Genomic DNA, 13,476 nt, shown 5'->3' with positions numbered 1-13,476 from the left:
AAAACAAGTAAATAAAAAGAGTTTGCAGTCCATTCAAAAGTTTCAGGTGATCTGGATTTGGCTCGCAGTCTGCCTATTGACTACCCCGAGTTACGGTGACAAACTGCTTGGACACAGTCCCCTTCCAAAGTGGAGACCTGGAGAAGGGGCAGGAGAGCCCCGTGGGGGCCTTAAGTCAGGTGGTGGTAATTTCAGAACAGTCCTTGCACCATCAGATACCCCAGCTCCTATACTACCATGAAAAGCCTTTTCAGTGATCTATTCAAATCGTCACCACCATGGCATGCCTCCCCGAGGCTCAGCCCAGATATACAGTGCTTTACTTTCTCCATCAATGGTGAACTATGAGCAACTGTATATTCCACCATCCTTCAGATTTCACAACTAAGGAAAGGGATCTTAAACCTTCATTTAATAAAAGGTTTCCTTTTTCGGCACGTACTGTAGTAAGTGGATGCAGTCTCAAAAATTGTTTCAAATTAATGTGTTCACATACAAAATGAAAATTAATACACTTGCCTGTTTCAAAGTTATCCTGAAGTCTTCTTGGATTAAGTTTTTTTTCACATTTCTGATTAAGAAAGCGAGCACACATTATACTCTACAAAATACATGCCTTAATTTTAACAGTACTCAAGGAAATAAATGTAACTGCTAATTAATACCAGACTGGTAAGTTCACTCTGCAATGACAACAATTCTTTAATTAGGCATTAAATATTTGTTTTAAATCAAAGCAGCTAGTTTATCATCAATCTAGCTTTAAAAAGTGAATTCTGTGATACTGCTATAAAGAATTCTCTAGCGAGCATACTCCTATAAATCTTTTGAAAGTGTGAAATAGGCAGTTCACACATGCCAACTCTCTTTTTTAAGCAATCTAACAAGCTTCATTTCCTGTAAGTATTTGCTATTGCAGCCTGCTGAGAGCTGAAGACAAGATATTTACTTACTCTCACAGCATAGGTATCGCACCAATATTTGAAATGGGAAACTTTATTAATGGAAATGCTTATTTGCTTAAAGAAAAAGGGGCAGATTGAGGTGCATTAAGGACATATTGTGAGGAATGCACACTCCAAGAGTAAGTGCTAACTGCAATTCGAACTCAATTCCAACGCTGTACCCCTGTAGTGAATGAAGCAGTGCCCCACAGATTCCATGAAAATTGATGGAAAAAAAAAAAAATCAGCCCTTGACGCACAATTGTGTTTCCGAATCTCAGTTTTCATTTAAAAAAAAGTTTTTCTAGCCTAATGGTTGTAAAGACAACATTTAAAACCTGAACCAAGCATAAACTGATGCATTAATACATGCCCAAGTCTACTCACTGCCTGTAACAAAAGCTAAAAAGTGTAAACTGCCCCATTCATCAAGGTCCCATATACTCTATGCTTCCAAGGCTGTAGAATATGGCATTTTCCCAGAGTTTGCAGAAGTCAACATTTCTTCTGTCGCCAACCTCCTGACATTTCGTTCTCTCCCCCCGCCTTCCCAGGACCCATCCTGCAGCTCCCTGTTGCTCACTTGTTTTCTCCACAATGCATGCTCCCTATCTGTTACACGGAACCAGACAGCAGGGAATTGGGAAGTCAGAGCTGAAGTCAGATTTTCAGTCAAGAGGGGGGAGAACCAAAAAAGTGTAGGCTGGCAAGATGAGCTGCCTGGACAACAGTACAGCAAATGAGGCCTAAGAAGTCAGGGAGATAAGCCATTGAAGGTGGCTACAAACACCCTCTAGTCCCTGGCCCACTGGGGTGGGGGGGAAGGTGCAGTTTTCTGAGCTTGGCCAAATGGACAATATTGCAAGAGCCAAGGTACAGGTTGTAGAACCAGGCCACATGGAGAGCACGGTGAAAAACCCATCCTCAAAAAAATACCACGGTCAAAAACAGTCAGATACACTTTGTTAAGATTTTCCCTGACCAATGACCTAGCTGAGGGTGTTCGCGTGGCGGTAAGGAGATGGGAATTAATAGTATTTTACGGTGACTCACTAAGTTAACGTCATAGGATTCAGGGTTTGTTGAGGCAGAACTTGATCCCATTGTGCCATGGATATCGATTCAGAGCCCACACCTCAAACTGTAGCCAGGCAAAAAGGAGGGGAGTGACTAGGCATATACTTTACATTTTCAAACTCAGTGGTTTTGCCATACCACAGTAAAATATTTATCCACTCATTTTTAAGCAGCAGATATTTTGCCATTGCAATGTACAGTATTAGACCATTCTCTGTCAAATACCTGGACTATTACAGGAAGGAACATCTATTTCAGGTTCACTTTAATATGCATTAGAATTCAGTTACAAAATGCTAATTGGATAAATTATATTATTCAATACTCTACAAGTGTATATATATATATGGGATGAGAAATGTCACCTGCAGTGCGTACATTGAACACTATCATTTAGATCTGTTTTCATGCACATGCAATTTAACATTCCATCAGCAAAACCTTAGTTTACGCACTCAGTTAAAGGTCACCAAAATGTGTTAATGCAAGAACTATGGCTGTCAATCTTACCAATGTGTGGTTCTGTTTCGCCGGCTGACTGTGGACCCCATTTGTCCTCTTCTTTTGGTTAGAAGTGTCTTGATATTGCTTTCTACCATTACCCCTCATGTTCTGAGTCAGCCACATCCAAAAAAGGTAATACACATCAAGGTTAAGTGCTTGTGTCACACCCTACTGCATTACGATACCACTTGTATAGCAGCTGTCATCCAAGTACCCCACATCATGTTAAGGTTTAGAAACCGAGGCACAAGAAGTTATAGCTACTGTTTAAGGTTACTCCGCAAGCCAGTGGCAGAGGTGGGAAAAGACTCTGGGTCTGCTGATACCCAGTTCCCTGGTCTAATGACTAGGCATGCTCCTTTCCATGATATAATGAAGTCTCATCCCTTAAGGCAATAAACCCAACAGCCTATCCCCATACATTCATACATAAAGTGAGTCTGAACAAAGCACTACCACGGATTTTAAAGGGTCCTAACAAATCCAATGGATTTGGAAATTAAACCTACCTTTATTTTTAGAGCTTCAGACATCTCAGAATGATTGTTATATGGCTTCTGTTGCTGTGGTTGTCTGTACTTCGTCCACTGGTCTCCTGGAGAGCCATCTGTAAACACCTGCTGGCTATAACGAAGTTTAGATCTATCCCATTTAAAAAAAAAAAAAAATTATCCGCAAAAGAACTTTGATTCAAGGCTATTATGATCAGAACAGAAATACACATTGTTCTGCTTCTCCAGACAATCTTACAAGATAAGCTGAAACACTGGATCTTAACCTTAATAGTCTCTCCACTCACTAAACTTGTTTTGCTTATTGAGGAAGAGTTATGCACAAAGCGGAAAAAATATGACTTTATAAAGCAACAGTATGTGACAAGTAAAAAGAAGATTTCTTACTCTAGAATCCTGTCACTTGAAGTGTTGTGTGGATACCAAGTGGGTACACCTTGATACTTTATTTATGACACGAGCGTGGGTGCTGAACTGACCTAGATTGATGATGGGGAACCCCCTTTGTCAACCTGAACTGGTTTGAGAAGTTGCTCCGTCACATGACTGCTAGGAAACCAATGTACATTGCCAAAGAGCCACAGTAATATGTCAGCAGCCCCCTAAGCTCCCCCCGCACCTCCCGATCAGCTGTTTCATGGCATGCACGAAGCTCGGCGGGTGGGGGGAGGAAGCGTGAGGGCATAGCAGGTTATGGGGGGGGCGGGAATGGATGGAGTGGGGGCAGGGCCTGTGACAGAGCCAGGGGTTGGGCAGTGAGCACCCCCTGGCACACTGGGAAGTTGGCGCCTGTAGCTCCAGCCCCGGAGTCGGTGCCTATACAAGGAGCCGCATGTTAACTTCTGAAGAGCTGCAAGTGGCTCCGGAGCCACAGGTTGGCCACCCCTGCTCTAAGATCTCCCTGTGATTTAACACATTACAAGATAATTTTTTCAATCACCCCCGAATCACCATGACAACATTGGTTTTATCCAACTTTCCTTGAAATTGACATTAATTTGAAATTACTTTTAAGTACCATGGCTATTAGTGATTCTTCCTGACTTTGTTCCATTGTTTTTGGCACCTCTCCTTCCTTTCAGCACTACATTGATTATTTTAGAAAGCATATCTACCTGTCCTACCTTCTGATAGAGAATTTCAATTTTCTCCTTCACTTGCTTTTCATATTCCCATATAGGAACAAGACATTCTCTCAGTTTTGCCATATTCTAAGATTTTCCATACAAGTAGTTTCAAGCACATCAGGGAACTAATTAACCTCTCCATCCTACTAACAGGTCTATGGATCTCTCTATAATCTATTATATTAACCCATTCTGAGGAAAAAAAAGAGTGGACATTCTTCAGCTTTGTGTAGCCAATGATTTATAAAAATGTTGACAGACATGTCAAAATGATCTAGTTTCCTACCTTGTTTTCTCCATGTTGAGCTTGGATGGTGTGCTCCCAGTGGATGAAAATCCATTGTCACTATCAGAGGAGTCCCCATACCTTCGAGAAAGCCAGTCTCTCAATGGTCTGTGAAGAAGTTAGTGTTTTGTCAACAAAATCCAGTGTCCTGAGAACAAGAGGCTAGACTTTGGCTTATCCTGAACATACCTGATGAAGGGAATGGCCATGAAAAACTTGTTAGGTGCCAAACCTAGCTTGGACTTTGGAGTCATGTCATTTCTATGGCATGGTAATTTGTCAATTGAGAACCATTCAATGTTCTGAAACACAGAAAAAAGTAATTACTTTAGTGAAGTCATCAAGGGACTTAGGCAAATACACATCATCCACAATAAGAAAAGGAGTACTTGTGGCACCTTAGAGACTAACCAATTTATTTGAGCATAAGCTTTCGTGAGCTACTGCTCACTTCATCGGATGCATACTGTGAGCTGTAGCTCACGAAAGCTTATGCTCAAATAAATTGGTTAGTCTCTAAGGTGCCACAAGTACTCCTTTTCTTTTTGCGAATACAGATTAACACGGCTGTTACTCTGAAACCTGTCATCCACAATGATTTTCTTTAAAATCAAAAAACTACAGCAAGAGTCTGAATTAATAAACCATGACAGAGCTGCTGACCAATACAGGTTATTTTAAATGCTAGGATCACTTTTCTGGCCACCACCACAATGTAACAGACATGACAATGCAAGTTTGCAGTGTTGTTGTAGCTGTATTGGTCCCAGAACATGAGAGAGACCGGAAGAAGAGCTCTGTGTAGCTCGAAAGCCTGTCTCTTACACCAACCAAGATGGTCCATTGAAAGATATTATACCCCATTGTCTCTCTGTTAGAATCCCTAAAATGTGGAATGCAGTACACAGTACCTCAATTATTGAAAGTTAGTTCATTTAAAATAAGGTCTGCAACAACATATCGTATATACTCTATCATAAGCCGGTTTGTTTATAAGCCGGCCCCCACCCCCAAGATGGATAAGTAAAAATGGAAATTTTTTATGACCCATTCATAAGCCGACCCTATAATTCAGGGGTCAGCAAACTTTGGCTCCCGGGCCATCAGGATAAGCGGCTGGCAGGCTGAAATGGTTTGTTTACCTCGAGCGTCTGCAGGCACAGAGTTAACCCCAGACCAAAACCCCAGTTAACCCCTTCCATGAGTCAGTTCAGCTGGATGCTCCAGCAGGTTCTGCAATTCACATGATACTCACTCAGGGAAGAACATAAAAGATGCTGAAGGGCCTTTACCCGGAACACAAAAATGGAAATCAAGGTTTTAACTAGACTAGTGGTTCGGGACCCCAAAGTCACTCAGGCTTCGGCTGCAGCCCTGGGCGGTGGGGCTCAGGTTACAGGCCCCCTGCCTGGGGCTGAAGTCCTTGGGCTTTGGCTTTGCGCACCCTCCTCCAGCCTGGGGGCCTTGAGCTTCAGCTTTGGTTTCAGTCCTGGGTGGTGGGGCTGAAGCCCTTGGGCTTCAGCTTCCCCCTCCTTCCCCACCCCTGCCTGAAGCCCTTGGGCTTCAGCTTTTCCGCTCCCCAACCTGGACCTCAGGCAGGCTCAGGCTTCGGTCTCCAATCCTGGGGTCATGTAGTAATTTTTGTTGTCAGAAAGGGGTTGCGATGCAATGAAGTTTGAGAACCCCTGAACTAGACCCAGTCAAGAGGGTGCTTAAACAAGGAGCTAGCAATTTACAGCTCTGGGGAACCAACCTAAGGGGGAGAAGAGGAATGTTTAATCATGTGCTGTTGTCCCTATTACACTTAGTATTCAAAAGATATAGCTAAAGTTGGCAGTAATTCTAGTCTTAAAACAAAAATTGCTGTTAAAGTTAAAATGTTATCTGCATGACAAGAGAAATTCAAGTTTCCGGAGGCAATGAACGTAACAAGCACTTCTCAGCACATCAGGCACTTTAATTTCTTCTCCATCCCAACAGCTTCCTAGAAGTTCACTGAGTTCAGCTCACTCACAAAATGGTTGGCTCCCATGGGGTCTCACAGCCAAGTCTATTCTCTGCTACCCATCATACACTAGATCTGGATTGTACAGACTGCTTATAGAAATAAAGCAAGCCCCATTTTCCTCTTCCAATGCATAGGTTAACGTACAGTATCCTTAAATATTTATATCCTTACAGAAAAATATATAAGACATATAAAAAAGGTTAACTGCAAAAAAATATTTGCGGGAAGAGAAAGTGGGATGTGCTTTATTGTTAGAGTCACATGCACTCCAGTGCCAATTTATGATGGAGCCAGGTGTCATAATGAACAGTTGGCCAGCAATCAGTCTTCATATCAGACCTGCAGAAAGTTGACAAAACCTAAAGTGATGACATGCAGCTTTTACTCCATTTGGGGCATTCATTACCTTTTGTTTAATATTTAGCTTTAAATCAACCTTTGCTGAGGTAGTGGCAACCTGAAAAATCTTTATAAATAAAACATAACTATTGTACCCGAATTTCTCTTCTGGTTTTGGGGTTGAATTTTGTGTCCTTTGGAACTCCTGGAATGATGTACAAGCGTGCTAGCTGATCATTGATTCGTAGTTCAATGTAGTCATCTTTGCAGATGTAATCTTTGATATCAAAACCAGTTTCTTCAAACACCTGAGAAGCACACGGATCAAATTAGAATTGTTCAAGTCATACCTTCAAATAGATTTTTGAAAGGCTAAATCATCAGAAGGGAACCCTTTATTACTAGTTCTCAGATAGTGATTGTAATATGTTTGCACATATGCACAGATACTTGACTGCTAATGAAACAGCATAATCTCTGTACACTCAAATTTTGTCCATTACAGCTCAAGAGTGTGAAGTGGAAAAGAATTTAGATAATATGTAAAAGAGCATGCTAACTAGCAAATACAGGGAAACAGCGTGGCTGCTTGTTGATGATGCTCGACACATGAGAAAGTATTTTGCTTCAGACAAAAGTTAAACATATTGATCTAAAGAGAGAGTTTATAATTTTCCTATAACTTTCTGGATGTCTAAAAACTCCTAACTTGGTTTCTACACTTTAGTTCTTTCCCATCCTACAGTACTAATAATGTCCTATGAACCCCCCACAAAATATTCATTCTTATGTCAGTTCTTGTATCAAAATTCAGCAGTACCATAAATTACTCTGAGTAATATACATTTACTAACATTCAGATTAAGTCACTAAATTCAAACTGGGCACCTAAGGTGATAATGGGGATACGGAACTCAGAATTACTCACTCTGCTGACATACTATTACAATCTGTTACTCAGAAGGAATTAAAGTGCTAAGCCTGTGACAGGATCACTATACACACTAAAAAAAAGTATATTATGGATCAACATTTTTACTGGAGTATTTCACGTTTCACTATTGGAGGGGTAAAAGATCCTACCCCTGAGATGGGCACAAATTAAGACTAGATGTAGATTAATTTAAAAGAGAATATTTCATCCACTTCATATTATAACATTTATACTCCTACCAGGTATAATTACTGAGACGAGCAGAACATGCAGTTATAAGATAATAATAATCCTGATGTTTAAGGCTATTTTTTTTTTTTTTTTTTGCAAAGTAATGTGTGGAGGAAGGGGATTCCAGTTTCTCCTCTTCTTACCAAACACACCATTTTAGAACTGAAAAACCAGCATTACTGGAAGCTTTTGATCAGTGCCCTGGACTGAAATGTTGCAAATGCCTTACAAAAAAGCAGCCCTGAGGAATCTTAATGAAGACACATGTACATCTGTGAACCAACATGTACAACAAACTGGTTGGAAGCGAAGTCTGTTCAGCATCTGACAAATTTCACGGAGATCTGTGCCCACCTCTATATATAAACTGGGTCATCTTGATTAACAGATAGTTTTCACAGTCTAGCTTGTCCCTATGGAGTCAGCATTGTTCTTTGGATTTTTTTCGGATTCATTTTGCCAAATACATAAGAAAATTTGTAAAAATCTGTAAATTAAGTCTCTTTGTAGGTGTGGACAGACTGTTGGGAGTACACATTTTCTGGAAGCAACAACCCTTCTACTACTTTATATACACATTGAGAAAATTTTCAAAGATCAATGAAAAGGGAGCAAAATTAAAATGCAACTGATGTTTAGCAGTTCCTCCTATGTGGCAAGACCACATTTACACAAACAAGCCATTAAGAGAAGCTGTTTCATAGTGAGGAGTAAGGTTTGAGGGTCTGACATAAAAGCTTTTAAAACAGGAAAGATTAAGATATGCCCTAATAACCTTTAATATGGTGGTTCTCAAAGTTTTGAGCTGGTGATCCCTTTCACATAGCAAGCCTGAGTGTGAGCCCCTTTATAAATTAAAAACACTTCTTTATATATTTAACACCATTATAAATGCTGGAGACAAACTGGGGCTTGGGTAGAGGCGGACAGCTCACGACTCCCCATGTAATAACCTTGTGACCCCTGAGGGGTCCCGACCCTCAGTTTCAGATCCCCTGCTTTAATATTTAATCCATGAAATGGATGACAGATCTAGGAGATACACACACTGCCAAAAGAAAGTCAACTTATTTTACGGTCTCTGGGAACAAATGCAAGAGCTTTTTAAAAAAAAGTGACAGTTTGCCTAATGCTGTTAACTTTGGACTAGTCTCCTATGCAAAAGGAAAGTGTTGGGTCAGAATAGAAACTAGGGGGAAAAAAATATACAAGTTTTGGTGAATGATGTTCTAAACTGATGGTTTGTAAAAGCAATTCTACCCACAACACAGAAATGAAAACCAAGGTTTTTGTCGGATCAAGCCTATTCTCTCAGCGCAGCTACATGCAAAAGAACAAACAAGAAAATTAAGTAGCAAAAAAACTCTCTTAACCCAGAGTTAAGGTTGCCTGGTGATAGTTTGTGCTCCCCCAGAATACCAAGTTCCAGGATACCCCAATTTGTGAAAACCAAGAAAAAGAGTTAAGGTATAGAACCTTAACTCTGCACCCGCAGGAGTGGTCAGTAGCCACTAAGAATTATCTGCATACACTCCAGCTGTATCCACCGTTAGCTGTATTAAACAGTGAAGGAATAACTCGAGCAGCTTCAAAGACTCGTCATTGGGATTGAGAAAATCTGATGGGCTATGGCCTCTCAGAGTGCAGGGGAGTCTCTCTTCCTAACCAGTCAAAGGAAAGAGGTACATTTGTACCTTGGGAACATGCCTCATTTTAGTTCATTGTGTAGGCTGCATTAGTAGGGGCACAGGGCTCTTCTTGCCAGGGAGATTGTCAGTTGTTAGGTGAGTGTGGTCTGTTAGTTAATGAAAGGTAAGTGACAATTATAGTGTTTGATCGTATTGTCCCTGGAGAATCCCATTGGAACTAGTTATTTGCACACCTCTCCGGGGGTGGCTTCTTTGGAGGCGTCACAACCTGAGTAAATTTGCCTAATCAGCCCCTGCTGTTCTTCTATTTACCCTTCCCATGGAAATACTTACAATCCCACAGTAACACATACACAACTTCATTTTCAATACAATGAACTCCAAAGACATTTAAACTAAATCAATAAGGTTTAATTCAACTAAGAAGTTCACTAAGCATATTGCAGGCTCTTGTCAGTCTGCCACAATGTCTTGTCAAATATCGTATAGCAGTGCACTATCTTGTCACCTGGTGGTAGTTGGTTTTAAGATACAGAAGTAAATGAATGCATTTTGTACAGCAGCCTTCTTTAGTATATACTCCTGGGAGAATTCTGCACCAAAAAAATTAAAAATTCTTCATATAGTATTTTAAAATTTGGCATATTTTACTTGTCAAAACAATATAAATCAAGCCAGTTTCAATTATTTTGGCAATTTATTTCAAAATACCTGTGCACAAGTATATCAATACAGACAACAACAAAAAAGATTCAGGATATGTTTTCTGACAAATAGATTCCTTACTAGGCATATTAATACAGAACTTTGAGTAATAATTTATTTAAACTACAATACAGACGCATATTTCCCGCACTCCTCAGCAGCAGTGCGAAGGCTTGGGGGAATCAGAGGTAATGGAGAAGCTGAGGGAGAGGAAAGTAATTGCTGGGAAGGAGCCTAGGAGTGAACCTGAAGGGTTACTGGGTGTGGGTGGAAGAAGAATGGAACAGGTGTTTGTTTGGTTGGGGTGGGGGGACAGGCAGGCGGCAGGAAGAGCATTAGGGAGTTGGAGAGTCTACCCCATACAGCCCCTGTCTGACCCCTAGCCTCTCCCATTCAGTCAGGCACATCTGCCACCCCTGTCTCCGTGTGTTCCTGCATTCCCCCTCCGCCCTGTCCTTGTGTGTCCCTGAATTCTCCCTCCTCCCTGTCCCCGTGTGTCCCTGCACCCCCACTCCCATTCAGTCAATGGCTCAATCCCGTCACCCCTAGCTCCTCTACCCCCACCCGTCTGTCCCCCCAGCACTATCCCTTCTGAACCGCAGTCTATGTGACCCCCCACACACACATACCCAAGCAGCCTATGTGCTACGCTCTGTCTGTGCCCCCTCCATGTCCTGTGTCTCTTCACTTGGCCCTGCAGGCAGGGCACTGTGCAGCCATTGGCCCCTCTGACCCTGAGCTCACTGTTCTCTCTTCTGGTGCCACAGCCCACCCCCCGTCCCCCGGGGGGGCTGAGAGAGAACATAACTGCAGCACCTCCCCAGCAGAATCTATTTTCTGCAGGGGATGGGTGACAAAATCTGCAGGGGACATGCATTCTGTATGTGTGCAGAATTCCCACAGGAGTAAACACCTTTAGGGTACATCTACATGACAGACACTACACCAGCTTAGTCATGCTGGCCTAACTCTGTAGTGTAAATGCAGCCTAGGACTATAGAAGGGATTTTCCCATTGGTGTAAAAGCACCACCTTCCTGAACAGTAGCTACATTGACAGAAGCATTTTTCCATCAACGTAGCTACTTATACACGGAGGATTACGTAGGCCTAGATACATCAGTCAGGAGTGCTATTTTTCACACCCCGACAGACAGTCATTAAAAGTTCAGTTGACACAGCTATAGCATGGTCTATGGTTATTAGCTGGCTTAACCCTTTCTTAATTTTGTAAGTTAGAACTCATTTTAAATTTTTCTTGCATGGAAATAGACTTAAAATAGTATAACGTTATGTCCTATCTTCATATTTTTTGCAGCATGAGACTTTATTATCCCTATCTTTACATAACTACAAATATTATTGGTCATAAAATACATACAACCTCTTTTTACATGCAGCTGCATTATGTACCTAGCTTTCCTCAATAATAAATTCCATAGTGACTATAAACGCAAAAAAACCCGATCGGAAGTACTGTCTTAACCTGTTCCAGTATTACAGAACAACTTAAGTGGCAGCAGTGAAGTTGGAAGTTTATTAATATAGCGTCTTAGCCACAGGCCACTGTGTACAGTACAATAAATACAAGTTTTAAAAAAAAACACAATTTGAAAACACAAGAGTAACCATTCCCTAAAATCTGTTACAGCTTTAAAATTAGCATACCTACAACAATACATGAAAATGAGATAAAATATTAAGAGTACATTACTTCATTTGGGTCAAAACAGGATGGATAAAAATCAATTTTAAAAAAATTTGAAAAATCAGATTTTCAATTTCAGTTAAATACTGGGTTTTATTTAAATTAACCTATTTAAAATAAAATTTGACTTGATGACAACCTATGTTAAGATCTAAACTTACTATAATCTATTAAAATAATTAAATGCAAAAAATATTAATCAGTATGTATTTGCTGCCAAGTTTTAACAAAAGTCAATCCCCTGTGCTGGTGGAAGTCATTGGCTAAGCCTCTGAAACCAGAATTTGTTAAAGCCCTAAACCTGCTTTTTACAGCGGTAGCCTCTTCTGCCAGTGAAAAGAGTATTTTCTTCATTTCAGTTTATTCAACAAGTTCAGTTCAATGATTAGTTCACTGAAAGTTAAGAAACCAACTGGTGGGTTGAAAGAAGAGAAAAGCTTGTTTTCCTCTTCTAATCTATGAATAAAAAACTACTGAAGGACACAGTGACCAAAAAACAATCAGTTCAATTAATTAGAGATCATACTTCCTTTGTTTAATAAATCAGTTATAAATGCAAACCATTTTGATAAAACTTTTTTCCTTACATATCCAGCACTTAAGGTAGTTTTATTCAATAAAAGTAAAAATGCTGTTTGTGTGTAGTAATCTGATTTTGAATGGTCAAGCTCTGTTTGGAGGGACAAAGTCACAAAAATAAAAAATAATCTAGTAATTAAGAAATGCATCTTTCATTATTTTCTAAAATAAAAAATGTAAATATTAAGAATGTGAAAAATGTAAAGTAAGCTAATTGCTTACTTTTTTTAAAAAGTGTGTATAAATATGTGTATCCTGGTTAGCAGAAAGAACCACCAAATTTAATGTAAAGGCTATGCTTGCTTACTTTAATGGTTACCAACTAATTAAAATCAGCCTCTCTTTAGGAACTTAATAAAAAGTACAAATGCAAAACAATTAAAATTGATTTAATTCAACATTTCCTACTTTGCTGATTTAAATCAATCCATCATAGGTCAAATGTGGCCTCTTTCACATACTTTTTTCTTATTTAGGGGACCAAATGCTACAGCAGTAGATGCCAACAAGAGTACATAATTTAATAGCTTTCTGTAGACAGACACCACCAGATTGCTAGAATTTCGTTTTGGTGTGCATGAAAATCCTACTCTCAACATGGGTGAAGGGAACATGTGTTAAACTACTTTGTCTTAAAGAAAAATGATTTAAATGTATGGGTAAGGAATTTTTAAACAATCATCAATGGAACTCACCTCTCTCGCTGCACAGTCATGTGGAGCCTCTTCTTTATTTACTTTCCCTTTTGGAAATCCCCAGCCAGACTTTGCTAAATATCCTTGAACCAGCAGTACCTGCAGAATCCAAGCAATGCAGTAGTGAAATACCCATTAATCTCATAGATTTGACTTAATTCCCAAAGAGATACTTTTGG

General features: G+C 40.1%; 1 protein-coding gene across 7 annotated transcripts in view; it reads right to left on the bottom strand.

Annotated features, from left to right (window-relative positions):
- The window catches only part of DCP2 (decapping mRNA 2), a 29,870-nt gene that overhangs the window by 7,004 nt on the left and 9,390 nt on the right, over window positions 1-13,476 (bottom strand). For 5 of the 7 annotated variants that reach the window (XR_013635793.1, XM_078852843.1, XM_078852846.1 and 2 more), the window contains exons 4-10: window positions 13,298-13,396; window positions 6,953-7,105; window positions 4,640-4,752; window positions 4,451-4,558; window positions 3,035-3,167; window positions 2,532-2,633; window positions 520-571 (exon numbers count right to left, since the gene is read on the bottom strand). Coding sequence is in view for 6 of the 7 variants with exons in the window: in XM_078852843.1 (XP_078708969.1) it covers window positions 520-571; window positions 2,532-2,633; window positions 3,035-3,167; window positions 4,451-4,558; window positions 4,640-4,752; window positions 6,953-7,105; window positions 13,298-13,396 (760 nt within the window). In the remaining variant the exon portion in view is untranslated. The remainder of the gene's footprint in view (window positions 1-519; window positions 572-2,531; window positions 2,634-3,034; window positions 3,168-4,450; window positions 4,559-4,639; window positions 4,753-6,952; window positions 7,106-13,297; window positions 13,397-13,476) is intronic. The other 2 variants (XM_078852845.1, XM_078852844.1) reach the window with 1 other exon arrangement.

The sequence above is a fragment of the Lepidochelys kempii genome, chromosome 5 (assembly GCF_965140285.1).
Source record: "Lepidochelys kempii isolate rLepKem1 chromosome 5, rLepKem1.hap1, whole genome shotgun sequence".
Classification (NCBI taxonomy): domain Eukaryota; kingdom Metazoa; phylum Chordata; order Testudines; family Cheloniidae; genus Lepidochelys; species Lepidochelys kempii.
The sequence above is the reverse complement of the archived record's forward strand: the minus strand, read 5'-3'. Positions and strand labels throughout refer to the sequence as shown.